Genomic DNA, 21,229 nt, shown 5'->3' on the forward strand with positions numbered 1-21,229 from the left:
TATATACCTGGATGACTGAGAAAACAAACTTTGCGTTTTTGAAACCATTAGTGAAAAGGCCAGACTTCAGGGGTATCTGAGGCAGGCTTGAAACACAAGAGTCAGGGTGGCTTCTGGGTAATACCAGATGGCTAGGCCTCAGACTGACGAAGCCTCTTGGATGAGGGGCGAAACGTTTCTTTTTAACAAAAAAACGAAGTCCAGATGACATGATTCAACCTTTTTTGTTGTTTTTAAAAATAGAAAACGTTTTTTTTCTGATGAGATTTAAATTAAATGTATTCATTACCTGAAGAAAAACTGCATGATTTATGATTTAGAACCAAACAGATTGAAATATTTCTACAAACAGTTTTATTTAAGTATTTTTGTCCTTTCACAAAAATAGTATTTGTTGGAGTTAGGTGTTTATTTGAATGTATTTGCCATTGCTCTGACTTTATTTATTAATCAGAAGAATATTAGTTCAGATTCTTATGTTTTTTAGAAGGCAGCGGGCCAAGAAAGGAATACAAAAGATTTAAAAGTTTCAATTCAGGTGATGTTTTTAAGACTTTACACATTCTCAGAACAGAAATATATGAGGATAGGTTCTAATAAAGTAAGATTTATTCATGTTATTAAAAAGACAATCTTGGTTGATTCATTGAATTAAATTTTTTAAATAGAAAATAAATGGGCAGCTTCTGAGTTAAAATTTTCTGTTGAACTCGGCGACATGTTTGTGATAACAGCGAGCGGAGAGGCTGAATGTTGGGATTGTCCCATTTTAGTTAATAATTATCAGGAATCAATAAAGTCTGGATGGTAACGATCAGATCGCTTTAAAGCTTGATTATTTCCCATTTCTGCTGTTAGACAGAAACACAATATGTAATATAATGGACATTATTACTAAAAATAACGTTACATGTTCCATTTGTGAATGTTTATAAATCAGTTTCTCAGATAACTTTTGTTCTGTACGATTTTCGATGCATAACTTCCTCCTGAATTCTTGTGCCATTTCATCTATTCGTAAATCAAAATGTTCAGCTCATTCGGGATATTCCTGCTATGATTGTTGGTGTTTGTGCAATTTAAACTTTTTGAAAAATTTAGCTTTGTCGGCCATGTTTTTCACATTGAAATGAATGGAGCTCTTCAAAAAAACAAGACAAAGGAACATGTGACGGACTTAGTGTATGTGTTTATTTCTCTTCCATGTCTTTTGTTTTTGCTCCACTCAGGACTGTTCAGGGTTTGCCTCTGGTGCAGACTTCTTGTGGCAGAAATCTGGAAAAAGGTGAGATGAACGAAACGTGCTGAACAGCATTCAGCATCGTGGTTTAAAGTCACCAACCTGCTTTTCCATTGTAGATAAATGGTTGGTGGTGAGGGAATCGTAGACACTCAGCCAGTTTCTTGTGATCATCATGGTGGGTTTTATTCTGCTCCACATCCTGATGGGACCCCTCCTTCTCTGACGCACAAAACAAGATCATCCATGTTAACACTGAGTTTAACGTGAGTCACAATCGCTCTGTGGTAAGTACCCAAATTTTATTTAACCAGGCAATAGGAGGTTTGGGTCTGAAGGCAGACTAAACATGCATGTTTTGGTTTTGCTGTAATATTGTGCATGTGTGAGTGTTTTACTGAAGATCAGCAGGTATCGGTGCGTCGAGGTTTTGTAGGTCATCAGCAGACAGTCGGAGCAGGACTTATAGAAATGCACGACTCCGGTGTCATCAAACTCCTGAACCACTCCATGTGTCACTTTTCCTAAAACGCACAAAAACCAAAACACATCGTATTAGGTGTGAGAGTGTTCTGTCAAAAGTTAGCATCATCTTCCGGTCAGCTTCTTTTGGAGTCTGCACATGATGTGCAAAACAACAACAAACAAATAACCTAAACAAAAATCATCCTCGCTGGTAAAGCACACTAGGAGTAGAAAATCATTAAATAAATGTTAATGATTGCTCTAAATTATTGGCCAATTAATCAGTCAATCTGCATTTTTAACAGAGGCATTTATGGCCTGATGGCCAAAATCAGACCTTGGATAATTTTCATTTGTGTCCCAATATTCCTAATTGGAAAAAAAAACATCTTTAAAAAAGTTGATGAAAACCTGCATTCTAGCAATGAAAATCAAAGAAGTATAAAGTAAACATCTTGGACAAATACTTTGAAAAACTTTGGATTAAGATAGACCACAACCTTTTTATGTTGTTTCCAGAAACTAGACAGAACCTTAAAAAAACTCTAAAAATCAAACGTATGCTTTGTTTTTATGATTATTTAAGCTAACAAATGTTACAAGAACTAGGTTTCAGAAAGTATGTCTTATAATCCTAAAGAGTACTAATTCTTCCAGATTCATAAAGAAGAAGAATGGTAAAGAAAATGTATTATCCAATTCTCAGCGCTGCCCTCTGATGGCTTTTAATAACTTCATTTGGCCCTATGGAAAAAAAAAACATTGCTCACCCCACCTCATAGTTAAACTTATATTTAGAAAACTACAATGTTTTTCCACTGGGAATGTTGGCTAGTGACTGAAAGAATGAGATTGTGGATCCAGGCGGTTGACATGAGTTTCCTCCGTAGGGTAGCTGGACTCTGACTTAGAGACAGGGTGAGAAGTTCAGTCATCTGGGAGAGACTCGGAGTAGAACCGCTGCTCCTCCACATCGAGAGGAGCCAGTTGAGGCGGTTCAGGTATTTGGTAAGGATGCCCCTGGGCGCCTCCCTAGGGAGGTGTTTCAGGCATGTCTGACTGGGAGGAGACCCCGGGGAAGACCCAGGACACACTGGAGAGACTACGTCTCTCTGTTGGTCTGGGAGCACATTGGAGTCCTCCCCTAAGAGCTGGAAGAGATGACTGTGAAATAGATGTCTGGGCTTCCCTGCTCAAGCTGCTGCCTCCATGACCCGACTTCGGAACAAGCGGCAGATAATGAATGGATGGATGGATGTATAGTTTTTAATGTTTTCTTAAAAGAAGCAATGTTACAGTTGGTTGTCTTTTTTGCAGCTTTCTGTCTCTTGTCCTTGTGCATCCATGCCTTGACCATTGGCTCAGCTTTAATCTGGTCAGTCTGTACTCTCTGAACACAACACATGCATTGTTGTTTGGGCTTGTGTGGTCTGACTTACTGATGGAAGAAGTTTTCAGTGTGTTTTGGTCAGCATCACCAGTGGCCTTTGTCATGTTGCTATAGTACACAGTACAAGAGTCATGACTTCCCCTGAAAACAAGACAAATCAGTGAGAAAACATCAGCCTGCTGAACTTCAGACTCTCAAACAAACATGTCTGCTGTCTCTTCCCTGTGATCCGTATGTGTGCACGCTCTTGGATACAGTATATCTCTGGCCGAGTCAATGGTTCAACATGAACACTCACAGGTATACGTTCCTCTCAATGAACTCAACACCTTGGCTGACGTGGAGGGCTTTGAACTCCACATGGATGCTGGAGATCCTTGCCAGCAAGCTGTGGCCCTCGTCATCGTCAGAAACAGACCAGACCAGAACCCAGTCACCGAAAATCTGTAGTGGACGTATGGGAGAGGGTAAGTCAAAATCTGGAAGTACGTACATGTAAAATTATGCAACATAAGACATTTCTGTTTTGATTAAATGTATGGTAAATGTCAACCAATAAGTTGCTGTTTAAAACAAAATACAAGGAATAAGGAAGTTTACCACAGACGGGTCATCCAGAAATAAAGGTGTGACTATAGGCTGGCATTCTTCAGATATCGGAATTGATAATTTGTGACAAAAGTCTGCAAAAGAGAGAAAGAGTGTGCATTAGCTGAGTAAAGTGATGATGGTAAAAGCCTTCATCATCATGATTTAAAGCCTCAAACCTGCTTTTCCGTTGTAGATAAATGGTTGGTGGTGAGGGAATCCCAAACATTCAGCCAGTTTCTTGTGATCATCGTGGTCAGCTTTATGCTGCTCGACATCCAGATGTGACCCCTCCCTCCCTGATTTACACAATGAGATCAATTGTGTTAACAAAATGGAGTTCAGTGTGAGTCACAGTCAGTGTGTGGGAAATGTTGAACCAGTTTTTATTGTAATATTGTGCATGTGAGAGTGTTACTGTAGACGAGCAGGTATCGTTCCGCTGAGGTTTTGTAGATCATCAGCAGACAGTCGGAGCAGGTCTGATAGAAGTCAACGGCTCCAGTATCATTGAACTCATGAGGAATGCCGTTCTTTTCAAATTCTAAATGCCCAAAACACATAAAAACACTTTCACACACATTAACAGTGACAGTACTGCTTTGGATTGAGATCTTGAATAGAGAAATAAAAGGCATTGTGGGTATTTTATGATGACTTTGCCACCATGTTGCACTAACCCTAACCCACCCTCTTTACAATCTACATAGGTAATGTAGGTTAGAGTATCCCTGATACTGATACTTGTTCTAGAATTGCGCCGCTCAAGGTGGCTGCATGTTGGAGCAGCTCTGTTACTTTCATTCTGAGATTTTGCTTTTGGAAACTTTAATTCCTCTTTTCTGGATGTGGATCACGTTTTTTTGGTTGTCTGTTTTCTCTGGTATCAGACGCTGTGCAGCTGGAAGGATTTTTACTGAAACTTTTTTAGTTTTGGACATTTGTTATGATGCGTAACCATGGCAACGAGCAGTTTTCTACCACCAACAGCAGCTGATTAACACCTCAAAAGCTCAAATAATATCTCAACTACAGCCCCAAATCTCAAACGAGTTGAGAAAGATGTTCTGTGGATGCATTCTCATCTGCCTGCCAGCTGTGCTCGAGTGCCTGACCACTCAGATCCTGGAACTGGTGGGAGACACGGCTCGTGACAGCAGAAGGACAGGATCATCCCTCAGCACCTACAGGGTGCAATGATGCCCCAAATCCCACGTGAGTTGAAAAGGAGGTGCCGTGGACAAATTCCCGTCAACCTGGCGGCGGTGCTCGAGACCTCACCACCGAGATCCTGGAACTGGTGAGAAACTCGGCTCGTGTGGAGCTCTGCAGACTGCTAGGAGGAGTGACCATCACTCAGGGAGGAATTCTGTCCGGCATTAGGGCAATCCTGCTGCCCAGGAGGACCGAGAGGCCCGCCGGATCTGCAAGATGGATCTGGGTGGACAGATTGGTACCTGTGGCCAGATTCTTCAGCTTCACTGCAGGAGATCCTTCCTGCCCACAACTATCAGCATCTATAACAGCTCTTGAATGAAACCAGGATGATGAGCTACGACAACACTTAATTTCCCTCTGGGATTAATAAAGTATTTTTGAATTGAATTGAATTGATGCATCCTTACATTTCTGTGATGATGACACATTAGTTTATTGTCAAGCTAAAACAGTTGCTAAGGCTTTCCAGCTTTTGCAATCCGCCTTTGACATCATCCAGTCAGATTTGTTCCATCTCAAACTTGTCCTAAATGCCGATAAAACCAAAGGGATGCTTTTTTCAAACAGGAAATCAGTCCCAGCAGTTCTTCCTCTGATTTTATCCTCAAACGGTGTCCATATTGTTTGTTGATTCTTATAAATATTTGAGTATCTTGGTCGACTCGCATCTCTCTTTTAAGCTCCACGTGGAAAACCTAGTAAAAAAACTGAAAGTTAAACTGGATTTCTTTTCAGCAATAGATCCTGTCTAACCCTGAATGCTAGGAAACGCCTTGTAACTGTGACTTTCTTTCCCTCCATTGACTACGGTGACATTATTTACATGAACGCTCCTACAAGAACCCTGCAGATGTTGGATGCTGTCTATCATGGTGCACTAAGATTCATAACTGGCTGTGATTATCGTACCCACCACTGCACCCAGTATTCACTGGTTAACTGGACATCTTTAACTTCACGCAGACTCTCCCACTGGTACATTTTCATCTTTAAATCACTTCTTGGTCTGCTGCCTTCATACATCTCCTCCTACATGTCACTGCATGAGTGCAGCTACAGCGTGCGCTCTCAGGACATTATTACCTGCAGTATCCCCTCAGTGAGAACTGAACTAGGCAAAAAGGCCTTCTCCTACTCCGTTCTTGTTTCCTGGAATATTCTGCAAAAAGATCTGAAGCTCTCGACCTGGACCTCTGGCTTTAAACATCTGTTACATTAAGTTCATGGCAAGAACCAATGCAGACATGTTCCTGTTTTTAGTTTTCTACTCCGCCTACTTTTTCCTTTTGACTGTACTTTTGGTTGCCATGTTATTTAAATTTGTAAAAAAATAAAAATAAAAATCTGTATGCCTCTTTTGCGATTGTCTATTGTTGTCGTTGTTATCCACTGTTGTCATCACTCTTTGTTAAAGAAATCATGTCTCTCTTGTAAATAACGATAAAGATCTTGTTTCTTATTTTTGAAAAACAATTAATTATTATAATAGCTTATAATGGTCCTGATGAAAACATTACTATATATGAGTTGGGGTGTTAATCTGTGTGATGGACGGATTTACTGATGGTATCAGATTTTATCGAGTGGTGTTCAGCATCATCTGAGGGCATCGCCATCTTGTTAAAGTAGGTAGTGCATGTGTCATGATGTCCCCTTTCACTGAAAAGAATTAACAATGAGTCAGGAAACAACAACAATCTGCTGAACTTTCAAACAGATTCATTTTCTGTTCGCCTTTAACCAAAGATCCTTTAGCTTGACCTCCGTCTGATCCTTTAAACGTTAAAACTCACACGAATCGATGTCTCTCATTGTAGTCAATAGTTTTGTTGTCATTGTTGAGTTTGAACTCTACGTGGGAGCTGGAAAGCTTTGCCAACAAGTCGTGGCCCACATCGTGGTCAGAGACGGACCAGACCAGAACCCAGTGGTCGAAAATCTGCAAGGCAACGAGAAAAACCAAATCAGTATCTGGTCCAACCCAGACCACCATGGTTTAGGGAGGACACTTTTCCAATCCAGTTAGTAACAAACTTGTGAAAATAAGCAAAATGAATCTTTAACATTAGCTAACTCTGCTGATAAATTATTGCTCAATATATAAACAGTAATGAAACACCTGGAAGAAACAGATACCGTAAAAAAACTCCAAAATTCAAAAGGGAAAAGTAAAAAGCATTGAGCTAATTTTGACTCATATAAAACAAAAGCAATGAAGATTTTGTTCTGAATCAAATATAATAAAAGCATATAATGCATGGCAGAAGCAAGTTCACCTCATGCAGATCTTTTGTCGGCAGTCTTTTGGTCACATTAGCGCAGTCTTCAGCCGGCGGCGGTGGCACCGCTTTGCAGGCTGCCAGCAGCAGCAGCAGAACTGCTCCCTTCACTAAACTCATCGTGCGTCGAGATGAAAAACAAACACACACAGCTTCTACAGGACTGGAACAAGCAGGAGAGCAACCGCATGGTATTTAATGCCTCAGGGCTTCCCAGATGGCCCAGGGTCAGTAAAAAAAAAAAAAAAAAAAACTTGTTTACTCAAGGTAAGATTAAATAATACCTTTAATGTCCTGAAGAGAATGCAGTAGTTATCACCTGTTTGCATTAACACTGATGAAAACTAACAAATGCAATAAAATACAACAGCTCCACTTATAAATCCAAATATCTTAATGAGGTAACTCAAGATCCTTTTTTGACTTAGACTGTTTATTCTGGTCTTGGTCATGGAAAGTTTTGGAACCCTGAAACCTCCATCATGAATCCTTTAAGGCTGTTATGTCATTGTTGCCCCTACCCAACATGTCCAGAGTCCCACTGACCCTTCGTTTGAGTCATAAGGCAAATAGGTTAAATTATTCTTAAAAAAAAAGGGATATCAGCTAAAGAAGCCAACAAACCATCAACTGTTGTTAATCCTTTCAAGTAAACAGAAGCAGTAAGTTTTTGCTGGAGTTTGTGCCTGTTGTCTAACTAGTTATCAAACAGACATCAGCATGTAATAATATATTGTTAATATTTAACCTTCCTGCTGCCATCGGGTGAAAGAGATTTTGTAGGTTATTATCAGGACATTGCATACCTTATAGCTTATAGCTCTTTGTTTGATGTGTGTCCTTAAAATGCCCCACTTTGTGAGGCCAGATCACTCAGTTCAAGAAGATGGTTTATTTTGGTTCATGGCCCATGCTGGCCATGGGTCAGTTCAAAGGTAATGTATGCTTTGTGAGCTACCTTAAAATCCTTTTTTGACCCAACCTGTTTTTAGTCATGGAACATTTTGTGAAGCCTTCAGTACTCAAGTAAACCTTTCTGAATCAAACATGAAGCGTTTCAGGCTGAATGTCACCTCAGTGTTGCCTCTACCCAGGATTTCCAGGATTCATCTGACCCTTTATTCAAGTCACACGGGCACGTGGCTAACATATTCCACTACAAAAAGGGACACCACTTCAAGAAGCCAATACAAAACCAGCAGTGATTTATTTTCATTTGGTGTGTTTTAATATGAGGTGCAATTTATAAATAATGGAATTAAAATGCTTTAATAATCCCACAGAGAAATTCAACAATACAGTATGCCGTGGAGCTTGTACAAAAATCTATTATCCACAGCGTGTGGATAATAACTGTCTTTGAGTCTTTTCGTGCACGATGGCAGACTCCTGTATCATTTGCCAGAGGGTAGTAGGCGGAAGAGTCCTTGTGCTGGGTGGGTGTGGTCCTTAATTATGCTGCGTGCTTTTCACAGACATCGGCTGTGGTAGATGTCCTGGATGGTGTGGAGAACTTCTGGTCCCAAGTCGTCTGCCCTGCCCCTACACCATCTCGGCCCACAATGCTGCAGAGGTCTTTGGGATGGGGACAACAGTGGAGGTCTTGAAGATGGTGGACACAATAGACTGGCTCAGAGACAGGTTAAAGATGTTGGTAAACAATTTGGTGAGTTGGTCAGTGCACACTCTCAGCACCCGTCCTGGGGATTTACCTTCTTGAATACCCGTCTCACTGTAGCAGTGTCTAAACAAAGTGTGGTGTCCTCACTGTCCACATGTGGTCTGGTCATGTGTGTGGTGTTGTTTGCATCAAACCGGGCGTAGAAGGAGTTGAGATGGTCTGGATGCACTGGACAGCTCCACAGACCTGTTCCAGCAAGGACAAACCTGAAAATCAAAACCAGCCTTCAAGAAGAAGCCTCCAACTAACGTTGTCCCTTAAACTCCAGGGTTCTAGTCCCAACTTGGTGATCCTTCATACTGTTCATATTTATTCACTCATTGTAAATAAAGAGTTAAATTTTCTCCTGGCCCTGAAGTCGTTGTTCTTGCTCGCATACTATCTGGGAATAGAGCTAACCCTTACAGGTTTCAGCTTTTTCAGCAGTGTTCACACTGCATTTTTGTAGAAAATGCAATTTCTTTAGTTTTGTTTGTTTTCCAGTCTTTTGATTTGTATTCAAGGATTCAAGGATTTTTAATTGTCATTCACATCACATGTGGTACATGAGTTGAAACAAAACTATGTACACAGGCTCCCAGTTACATCCAACAAAAATACAAATTGTAAAAAAAACCAACGAGTAAGATCCGAGTCATGAACTAAGAATACACTACATTCACTAAACTAAGAATACACAAGACTAAGAATACACTAAGCACTAATAGTACAAAAACAATGAGCCAAAACAACAGCAGCACAAACATGACTCTGTGTGAGCAGATGATCTAGACTAATGAACACAGCAACATGAAATAATCAGCAGCATGAGATCAGCATCTTGGATAGTCAGCAGCACATATCAACAACCAAGTGGCATTGCAGTGACTTTTTCAGTTTGTTTGTTTTTTCACAGTAATTTACTCAGTGATTTTTCCTGGTTAGAGATTCATGAGTCTAACAGCCTCAGGGTAGAACCTGTTCCTCAGCCTGGTGGTTCTGCACTTAATGCTCCTCAGCCTTCTGCCTGAGAGAAGCAGGGCAAAACGTGTGTGTGCTGGGTGTGTGGGGTCCTTCACGATGCAGGTGGCCCTCTTCCTGCATCTGGAGGTGTGTAGATGTCTGTGATGGTGGGAAGGCTGACTCCAACATCTTCTGTGCAGCCTTCACCACTCTCTGCAAAGTTTTTCTTTTTGCAGCTGTGCAGCCTCCATGTCACATGTTGATGCTGCGCACAGGATGCTCTCCACTGCACACCTGTAGAAGGAGGTGAAGACTGAGATTCCCAGTCAAGCTCGCCTCAGTAGTCTGAGGAAGTAGAGTCTCTGATGAGCTTTCTCGATCAGGCTGGTGGTGTTGTTGCTCCAGCTGAGGTCATCATTCAGGTGCACACCCAAGTACTTGTAACTGGAGACCACTTCCACTGCAAATCCTCTTATGTTCAGGGGGTAGGTGTGTTTATTCCTTCTGAAGTCCACAACCATCTCCTTCGTCCCATTCACATTGATGTGAAAGTTGTTCTTCATGCACCAGTTCTCCAGGTGTTCCACTTCTTGCCAGTAGCTGGACTCATCGTTATTTTTGATGCAACCAACCACCACTGTATCATCTGCAAACTTTACAATATGACAGCCTGGATGGGTTGGTATGCAGTCATACATTAGCAGAGTGAACAGGAGGGGACTCAACACACAGCCCTGGGGAGAGCCCGTGCTGCGGGTTATGGTGGAGGAGTTGTGGATCTTCACAGATTGTGGTCTGTTGGTTAAGAAGTCTAGTACCCAGTTGCATAGAGAGGGACTTAGTCCTAGTGTGATTAGTTTGTTCATCAGGGTCTGGGGAATCATGGTGTTGAAGGCAGATGTGAAGTCCACAAAGAGCATATGGATGTAGGAGTCCTTTTGCTTCAAGTAGGTGAGAGCAGTGTGGACCATAGAGGAGATGGCATCCTCTGTTGAACGATTCTTGCAGTATGCGTACTGGTGAGGGTCCATGTTGATGTTGATGTTAGCTTTGATGTGGGTCATGACCAGTTTTTCAAAGCATTTAGCGACTATCGGGGTGAGGGCTACTGGCTGATAGTCATTCAGGCCAGTCACTGTAGAGCTCTTTGCAACTGGGATAATGGTGGCAGTCTTGAGGCAGATGGGAACTGTTGCCAGTGTGAGGAAAGAGTTAGATATGTCAGCCAGCACCTCGCAGAGCTGATCGGCACAGTCGTTCAGCATCTTCCCCTGGATGTTGTTCGGGCCAGTTGCCTTGTGAGGATTGATCCTCCTGCAAGTACTCCTTACTTCTGTAAGTGTAATTGTATGCATCTTTATAATTTATGAACCTGAAAAGGGAATCAATATAAAGTGACTCACATCTTTTTAATTATTTTTGAATATCATTGGTTTGAACCGTTTTATTAAAAAACAAAAACAAACAAAAAAAAACAAGACAAAGGAACATGTGACGGGCTTAGTGTATGCGTTTATTTCTCTTCAATGTCTTTCCTTTTTGCTCCACTCAGGACTGTTCAGGGTTTGCCTCTGGTGCAGACTTCTTGTGGCAGAAATCTGGAACAAGGTGAGATGAATGAAACGTGCTGATCATGTTAACAGCCTTCAGCATCGTGGTTTAAAGTCACCAACCTGCTTTTCCATTGTAGATAAATGGTTGGTGGTGAGGGAATCGTAGACACTCGGCCAGCTTCTTGTGATCATCATGGTGGGTTTTATGTTGCTCCACATCCTGATGGGACCCCTCCTTCTCTGATGCACAAAACAAGATCATCCATGTTAAAATTGAGGTTAACGTGAGTCACAATTGCTCTGTGGTAACCCTATTTTTATTTAACCTTTATTTAACCAGGCAATGGGAGGTTTGGGCCTGAAGGCAGCCTAAACATGCATGTTTTGGTTTCATTAAATATTGTGCATGTGTGAGTGTTTTACTGTAGAACAGCAGGTATCGGTGCGTCGAGGTTTTGTAATTCATCAGCAGACAGTCGGCGCAGGTCTTATAGAAGTCCACAACTCCAGTGTCATTGTACTCCTGAACCACTCCATCAGTCTCCTTTCCTGAGACACACAAACACCAAAACACATCCCATCAGGTGTGACAATATTCTGTCAAAAGTTAGCATCATCTTCCAGTCGGCTTTTTTTAGGGTCTGCACGTGATGAGCAAAAAAACACAACAAAACCACAAAAAAAAAAAAAAAAAAAAAAGCAACTAAACTAAAATCATCCTTGCTGGTAAAAGCACACTAGGAGTAGGAATCATGAAATAAATTTTAATGATTGCTCTAAATTATTGGCGAACTAATCAGTTAATCTGCAGTTTATATAAAGCTTAATCATTGGTTCTATTTTTACGAACCTGCAATGTTGTTCACGTTTTCTTAAAAGAAGTGTAGTGTTCTATGATTCATAAGGACAAGTCAGGATAATTCAGGACACCCTGTCCTTCAGACGGCCATAGCCTGTCCTCACAGATGGTAACTAAACTCATACACACCTCTCTCTGTGTGACTCCTTCCTGATACAGGCCCCGTAGAGACTGTATGGTAATCAACCCCCTTTGCTCATTATTCTCTTCCTGGGTCAGACAAGATGACTCCTCATAAGAATTATATGCCCTTTGTGCTAATCAACTCTCCTTCCTGAGAAGACAGACATTCATCTCCGAGAGAGTCGATATCTACAGTGGAGCAGAAATCAATCATAGCCTCGGGGTAACAAGAGGTGTGGTTGCTGAGACAACCAGGAAGTTATCCAGCTGCACAGAGCTTCAAACAGAACATCTGTGTTGTAACAATGTTGTGTGAAAAAAACCTAAACTTACGTCTGTGAAGAAAATGGTGTTTTTCTAAAAACATGCAAACAAAGAAGCCATTGATTTTCTCTCTAAAACCTTGAGAAGAGGGTTATATAATTAAAATTAATTTATGCAGCCCACTGTTCGTAAGCTGCATTGATTGGTTACAATTGAATAAGGCACCACCCCTTTCTAGTATCACGGAAGGGAAACTTTGGCACGTGAGTTGATGGAGAGTTGCAGAGTCGTTGGCTGAGAATTGGCTCTGAGCCAGCCCCAGGAGTCAGTGGTCCAGTTCCACCTCGGATAGGGCCCAGTCAGCTGAAATGGAGAAAAGTCCATGTAACTTCCTCAAACACCTCAGAATGATGAGGCAACTGCTAGATGAGACGTGGTCCGGGAGGAAATAATCCCTCCGGTGACAGAGTGAACTTCCGGCTTTCAAATCGTATCCATAATGGGTAATGAGGTGATGGACAGCTCTCCAGTAGGATAAAACATCTTTCTTCTGATGAAAGAAACAAGTCTGTGCCAACAACATTTAGACACCTTTAATTTACTGTAAGAATCTGAGATAAAGTTTACCTAAATTTTAACGCTAGTCCAAAATTGAATAACAACTCTTCTCAAAGTTTTAAGCTATTTTATATTGTTTACCATTCTGAAATAACACAATCTGGTTATTCATTCATATTCAATATTTGCCATATTGTCACTATTCACACTGAAAATAAATGTTACAGAGTTGTGATTTTAATTGATCGGGTTTCGTGTCTTTATTTGAGTGAGGGGAATCGCAACGTTATGAGGTGCCGTTTAATCAAGGTCGGTTCACTCCAACGGTCAGGGTAAACATCTGTTAAAAGGTGTATTGTTGGATCCGACTACAAGTATTCCCCTACAGAAGCAATGTTACAGTTGGTTGTCTTTTTTGCAGCTTTCTGTCTCCTGTCCTTGTCCATCCATGCCTTGACCATTGGCTCAGCTTTAATCTGGTCAGTCTGTACTCTCTGAACACAACACATGTATTGTTGTTTGGGCTTGTGTGGTCTGACTTACTGATGGAAGAAGTTTTCAGTGTGTTTTGGTCAGCATCACCAGTGGCCTTTGTCAAGTTGCTATAGTACACAGTACAAGAGTCATGACTTCCCCTGAAAACAAGACAAATAAGTCAGAAAACATCAGCCTGCTGAACTTCAGACTCTCAAACAAACATGTCTGCTGTCTGTTCTCTATGATCCGTATGTGTGCACGCACTCAAATACAGTATATCTCTGGCTGTACTCACAGGTATATGTTCCTCTCAATGAACTCAACACCTTGGTTGTCGTGGAGGGCTTTGAACTCCACATGGGAGCTGGAGACGCTTGCCAGCAAGCTGTGGCCCTCGTCATGATCAGAAACAGACCAGACCAGAACCCAGTTGCCAAAAATCTGCAGAGGAGGTATGGGAGAGGACAAGTCAAAATCTGTTAGTAAATGTTAAACTAATCAATATGAGACCTTTCTGTTTTGATTAAATGTATGGTAAATGTCAACGATAAGTTGCTGTTTAAAACATAATACAAGGAATTAGGAAGTTTACCACAGACGGGTCATCCAGAGATAAAGGTGTGACTATAGGCTGGCATTCTTCAGATATTGGAATTGATAATTTGTGACAAAAGTCTGCAAAAGAGAGTGAGAGCACATTATCTGTGTAAAGTGTACTGATGATGGTAAAAGCCTTCATCATCATGGTTTAAAGCCTCAAACCTGCTTTTCCGTTGTAGATAAATGGTTGGTGGTGAGGGAATCCCAAACATTCAGCCAGTTTCTTGTGATCATCGTGGTCAGCTTTATGCTGCTCGACATCCAGATGTGACCCCTCCCTCCCTGATTTACACAATGAGATCAATTGTGTTAACAAAATGGAGTTCAGTGTGAGTCACAGTCAATGTGTGGGAAATGTTGAACCAGTTTTTATTGTAATATTGTGCATGTGAGAGTGTTACTGTAGACGAGCAGGTATTGTTGCTTTGAGGTTTTGTAGATCATCAGCAGACAGTCGGAGCAGGTCTGATAGAAGTCCATTTCTCCAATGTCGTTGTACTCATGAGGAATGCCGTTCTTTTCAATTTCTAAATGCCCAAAACACACAAAAACACATTCACACGCAATAACAGTAACAGTACTGCTTTGGATTGGGATGCTGAATAGAGAAATAAAAGGCGTTGTGGGTATTTGATGATGCAGTTGTGTGGGATTTTAAAGTGCCTATGACATAAGATATAACTTTATGTGTTTTCTTCAAATACAAACAGTGGAAGAAACCATTTTATCATTGAAAAAAAATTGTCACAAGACACACAAGTTTACCCATTTTGTCACATAAGTGGCATATTCTTTTAAACTGGTGCAGCCAAAGAGAAACAGGAAGTGACATCAAAAGGGAAATCCCTGATCTTTGTTTATTAAGACAGTCTTATTTGAACTCTGGCTCTTCTACAAAGTATGTCTCTCTCTGATAGTTAATTTAAAACAATCTAAAGGAACATCAGATTCTTCCCTACTGTCTGTGTTAGCATTTTAGCGTTGCTCTGTTTACATTCAGGCATTCACCTTCGCCATCACTTCCTGTTACTGCAGGAGAAAATATTTTTAACAACTGTTCACCTCAAGGGTGTGAATATTTTTAAAATGTTATTAATGTTATCTTTCCAGTAAAGCATCTGCATTCATTACAAAAAACATCATGTCGCAGGCACCTCATAATTTTTAGAGACAGGTAGCCACTTGAATGCATGACAAATCCAGTAAAACTAAGAGCTAAGTACCTAGTACATACCAGGTACTTACCCTGTAAGGAAAAGGTAACCAATCACTTCAAAGTACAAGAAACTTATCTAGTATACTAGTTAAGTTTCTTGTATGTGACTGCTATATACCATGCTAGCTTCAGATACTTGTACATACTAGGTACACACCAGGTAAATACCTTAATCTACTAGATCGGGGTGCCCACACTAGACCAAGACAACGTGATCTACCTACTATAAGGCCCCATTTACACGAGAACAACCTCTGGAAACGTTAGTGTTTTTCAACGTTTATTGGGGTTAACCCCCCCCCCCCCCCCCCCCAAAAATGAGTGAGTTTAAACGAAAACCGCCGTAGTTTACATGTCAGTTGGGTTGCCAGATAAGAAATTTTGAACAATAGTACTGTGGCTTTAAAATGATAGCATTTTGACTTAAACTGTCATGTGAGGTATTCTAAGGTGAGGTGTGTGTTGTGTTTGTTTAAAAGAAAAGGAGGGGGTAAATAAGACATTTTAAATTTATCTGGCAACCCTGATGCAGGGCTCAGCTGCATTTAAAGTGCATGCAATCTCTGCATGATCACAGTTAAGTCCTAACTGATGAATACACAAACGTCTCTTTGGAACTGGATTTTATTAGTTTTGCTCCTACATGCTGAAAAAGGGTGAGTAGCATAAAAACTAGCTTCTCTCTGCCATTTATTATAACTGTTGTTAGTGCAGAAAAACTTTGGACTGCGTCCGCCTGTAGCATGTTCGACTTCACACATGGAGAATTCCCCCCGCAACATCTCCACTCTGTGACCTGGTTTGAGAGAATGAGAGCTGTGACTGGCTGCACTGTATGTCAATCAAGTGACAAATTTCATAGTGAAGATGAATTTCAGGTCGCTCTTGAAAATTAGTCCGTGTGGCTCAATGGGACTAACCTGTATAAATAAAGGTTGAATGGATGTTCTATTTTTTTAATGTCTTGCAATCTACCCATAAAGCCTTTGCGATAGACCCGTAGATCGCAATCGACGACTTGGGCACCCCTGTACTAAATAAGTACCAAGTAATTATCCGGTAAATACCAGATATGTATCAGTCTTTATTATCTACAGTTATCCATTGTATTTGCAGCACCTGTTTATCAAACAATAATCCAGAGTTTTAACTACAAAATGTGGACAAAAGTGTAAATGATGTTAGTTTTGAGCAAGAAAGATCTTTTTTTTTTTTTTGTGGAAGACAACCTATTATTATAATAGCTTATAATGGTCCTGATGAAAACATTACTATATACGAGCTGGGGTGTTAATCTGTGTGATGGACGGACTTACTGATGTTATCAGATTTTATCGTGTGGTGTTCAGCATCATCTGAGGGCATCGTCGTCTTGGTAAAGTAGGTTGTGCATGTGTCATGATGTCCCCTTTCACTGAAAATAATAATGAGTCAGAAAACAACAACAGTCTGCTGAACTTTCAAACAGATACTTTTCTGGATCCCTTTGCTTGACCTCCGTCTGATCCATTAATTAAATGCGAGAACTCACACTAATCTGTTTCTTTCGATGATGTCAATAGTTTTGTTGTCATTGTCGAGTTTGAACTCTACGTGGGAGCTGGAAAGCTTTGCCAACAAGCCGTGGCCCACATCGTGGTCAGAGACGGACCAGACCAGAACCCAGTGGTCAAAAATCTGCAAGGCAAAGAGAAAAACCAAATCAGTATCTGAGCCAACCCAGACCACCAGCGGTTTAGGGAGGAAACTTTTACAATGCAGTTAGTAGAATACTTGTGAAATGAATCTTTAACATTAGCTAAAAGTCAGCTGGTAAATTATTGCTCAGTATATAAACAGTAATGAAACACCTGGAAGAAACAGATACTGTAAAAAACTCCAAAATTCAAAAGGGAAAAATAAAAAAGCATTGAGCTAATTTTGACTCATATGAAACAAAAGCAATGAAGATTTCTTTCTTTTTTTTTTTTTTTCCCTTTGTCCTGTCCGGCATTGTGACACTTAGAAATATTGTCTGAGTGTCAAAGTGATGCCCAACAGATTTACTTTCACAAGCAGAGCATTATGGCTGGCCTTAATGCTCCACTTGATATATAAATAAAATTTTATTAGAATTTGCTTTGGGCTTGTTTCAGATGTAATGGACACGGGGATGGAAAACAAAGAAGATAACAAAGCAGAAAAGTGAGAGAAGAGTTAAAATGTAAAGAAGGAGATGGGAATAGAGGAGAGAGAGAGGGATAAAGAGAACACAAATCAACATCATTGAAGTCTGACTCTAGACCTGCGGAAAGAGAGAAAAACCAGACAAAACCAAGAAACCACAACAACAAACAACTTATATAATGATAGTTATAACATCATTAGAAAGTATTTTATACAGTATATGGTAATACGATATATATTTGATGGCCACCACAACCCAACTGAGTGTGTATCTGATAAACACCTGAATCTAAACACCTGTGTGAGCATGCTTATCACTATAAGGTTTCTCCATAAAAATGTTCAATAGTGGATGTGGGGACCCATAAACCCGTCCACACAGGACACGAAGTTAACACAGGGAAGCCCAGAACCACAGACACACAGCGGCCCCCAAGCCCGGAACTCCGGTAGTCCCCCAACAGGGAAACCCGCACCCCCCAGAGAGAGAAGCAAAGGGAAGCCCCGGGCGATCCCCAGCAACCACAATGCAGAAACCCCAGGAGGCCGTAGGGACAAGTCCACAGGCCCCGCCGGCAACCCGCCCCTCCAGAGTGGATCCAGCCATGGACACCAAGCCCCGAGTCCCGAGGTTATACCACCCCCCAACAGAGGCCCGACAGGGCGGGCCCGCACACACCCCACCACCCAGCCCCAGCTGCTGAGAGCCGCCAATGCACCGGCGGCAGGGGGCCCCACCACCGGAGGGGAGCACGACCCACCAAATGGGGGGCCAAAACTGGTCCAAGAGAGGGGGGGCCCCCCTCTCATGAATATTTCTTTCTAAATCAAATATAATGAAAACATTTAATAAATGGCAGAAGCAAGTTCACCTCATGCAGATCTTTTGTCGGCAGTCTTTTGGTCACATTAGCGCAGTCTTCAGCTGGCGGTGGCGCCGCATTGGAGCCGAAGGCTGCCAGCAGCAGCAGCAGAACTGCTCCCCTCACTAACATCGTGCTTTGAGACAAAAATCAAACACGCTGAGCTTCAACAGGACAGGAGCAAGCAAGAGAGCAGCCACATGGTATTTAATGCCTCAGGGGCCCCCAGATGGCCCAGGGTCAGTCCAAAAAACTGTGTACTCAAGTTAAGATTAGATAATACCTTTAATGTCCTGAAGGGAATGCAGTCGTTGTCACCTGCTTGCATTAACACAACATTATGATGAGAACCAACAGATACAATAAAATGTAACAACTCCACATATAAATCAAAATACCTTAATGAGTTAACTCAAGATCCTTTTTTGATTTAGTTTATTCTGGTCTTGGTCATGGAAAGTTTTGGAACACTGAAACCTCCATGATGAAGCCTTTAAGGCTGAAAGTTATAACCTTACCCAAAGTCCCACAGACTTTTCATTTGAGTCTTAAGGTATAGAGGTTAAATTATAGTATTCTACAATAAAAAAATGGGACATCAGCTAAAGAAGGCAAACCACAATCAACTGTTGTTAAGCCTTTCAAGTAAACAGATGCAGTAAGTTTTTGCTGAGTTGTGTTATCAAGCAGACATCAGCATGCAACAATGTATTTTTATATTTAACCCTCTTGCTGCCTTTGGGCTAAATGATCTTGTGGGTCATTATCAGAACATTATAACATCAGCTTATACCTCTTTGTTTGGAGTGTGCCCCTGAAATCGCTCGGTCTGTGTGGCCAGATCACTCAGTTCAAGAAGATGCTATGTTTGGTTTATCGTAGTTCATGGCAGATGCTGGCCATGGGTCAGTCCAAAGGTAATGTATGCTTTGTGAGTTACCTTAAAATTCTTCTTTCATTCAACCTGTTTTTAGTCATGGAACAAATTGTGAAGCCCTAAATACTCAAGAAAACATTTTTGAATTGAACATGAAGCGTTTAAGGCTGAATTTGATCTCAGTGTTAACTCTACCCAGGGTCTTTCTGACCCTTCATTCAAGTCACAAGGGAGCGTGGGCAACATTGCACTACAAAGTGGGACACCACTTCAAGAAGCCAATACAAAATCAGCATTGATTCATTTTCAACTGGTGAGTTTCAATATGAGGTGCAACTTATAACATAATGGAATCAAAATACTTTATTAATCCCACAAAGAAATTCAACAATAAAATCTGCAATGGAGCTTGTACAAAACTAGTTTTAAAGTAGATATTAGAGGGGTTTTAAGGTTTAAAAGTCTTGATATTATAGGATTTATAAGTCAAAGGATTAGCTTTTGAGCTAAAAGTACCATACCATACCATACCATACCATACCATACCATACCATACCATACCATTTTATTTATAGGGCACTTAAAACAGTGACAAGGCCAACCAAAGTGCTGTACAGACAGAACAACAGGCAACACACAAATAAATATACAAAATGAGGTAAATCAGAAAATAAACATAAAAACGATGCAGATAATAAATATGACGACTAACCAGTGTGGAGCAAACAGGTTCAAATCACAGATCATCTGGTGTTGAAAGCTACAGAATAGTAGTGAATTTTTAAACGGGATTTGAAAACCGAGAGGGAGGGGGCCAGTCTGACAAGCAGAGGTAACTCGTTCCAAAGTCTTGGTCCTGCTACAGAGAAGGCCCTGTCACCTCTGCGCTTAAGACGAGTTCCTGGAACTGTGAGGAGCAACTGGTCCGCTGACCTCAGGGAACATGGTGGGACATACGGCTGTAGCAAATCAGAGAGATGGGGGGTGCGAAACTGTTCAGCAAGTGAGGGATATTTTGCAGCTACTGTAAAGAGGAGCTCAGAGTTTCTTTCTGACTTCCCACCTAGTGAACGTTTCTCCATCTGGACCTTCTGGATGATAAGTTTCTCCCCCACAAGACCACAATACCAGCTCTCGATTATGAATGAGACAAAGCCATCGTCTCAGACCTGCTGCCACTGGTGGTTCAAAGCCAGGAGATAGAATAATGTCAGTCACAGCATTTTCATAAAACCTTTAGTTTATGGAAGTTTGATTTTATGTTTGCAATACAATGATCAAAACTTTAATTTTCACTGAAAACATCAGTCCCACCAAACACTCCAAATATTGTTTTCAGAACACGTTGTCGTCGTTGAGAAAAGCAGGACAGTGGTGAGATGTGCTATAGGAGTGACAGATAGCTTTAATGTGGAAGAGTGGTGGCACAGAGGTTAGAGAGGTGGGCTTGTGATCCGAAGATCGCCGGTTCACGCCCCGGCCCCGACAACATCAAAATTGTGGGTGGGGTAGGTGAAACACCCACACTTGCCCCCACCCTCATTCGCCCCACTCTGGGCCCATGAGCAAGGCCCTTAACCCCCACCATGTGCTCCCTAAACAGGTCTCTCTTGAAAATGAGTTCTCGTGGCTCAATGAGACTAACCTGGATAAATAAAGGCTAAATGAAAAAAAAAAAAGTGGGAGTGCATCAAGGATCTGCTCTGAGCCCCCTCTTGTTTGCTCTGGTGATGGACCAACTAACAGATGAGGTCAGGCAGGAATCCCTGTGGACTACAATGTTTGCAGATGACATTGTGATCTGTGGTTACAACAGGGAACAGGTGGAAGAGAACTTGGAGAGGTGGAGGTATGCACTTGAAAAAAGAGT

The 21,229-nt window shown here is 41.3% G+C and overlaps 1 protein-coding gene across 1 annotated transcript; it reads right to left on the reverse strand.

The window, feature by feature from the left end:
• Positions 1–1,225: 1,225 nt before the first annotated feature.
• LOC119425502 lies at positions 1,226–18,658 on the reverse strand. The gene is made up of 25 exons (XM_037693030.1): positions 18,492–18,658; positions 16,985–17,130; positions 16,770–16,867; positions 14,639–14,764; positions 14,400–14,519; positions 14,230–14,312; positions 13,933–14,078; positions 13,704–13,795; positions 11,780–11,905; positions 11,477–11,596; positions 11,359–11,401; positions 11,036–11,175; positions 8,914–9,047; positions 8,727–8,806; positions 7,178–7,343; positions 6,695–6,840; positions 6,463–6,554; positions 4,102–4,227; positions 3,863–3,982; positions 3,696–3,778; positions 3,394–3,539; positions 3,145–3,236; positions 1,639–1,764; positions 1,343–1,462; positions 1,226–1,275 (listed from the first exon to the last, which is right to left on the reverse strand). Exons 1-25 carry the CDS (start codon positions 18,612–18,614, stop codon positions 1,226–1,228), a joined length of 2,844 nt encoding a protein of 947 aa, XP_037548958.1. The 5' UTR covers positions 18,615–18,658.
• Positions 18,659–21,229: the final 2,571 nt, after the last annotated feature.

The sequence above is a fragment of the Nematolebias whitei genome, chromosome 19 (genome assembly GCF_014905685.2).
Source record: "Nematolebias whitei isolate Nwh7 chromosome 19, NemWhi1, whole genome shotgun sequence".
Lineage (NCBI taxonomy): Eukaryota > Metazoa > Chordata > Actinopteri > Cyprinodontiformes > Rivulidae > Nematolebias > Nematolebias whitei.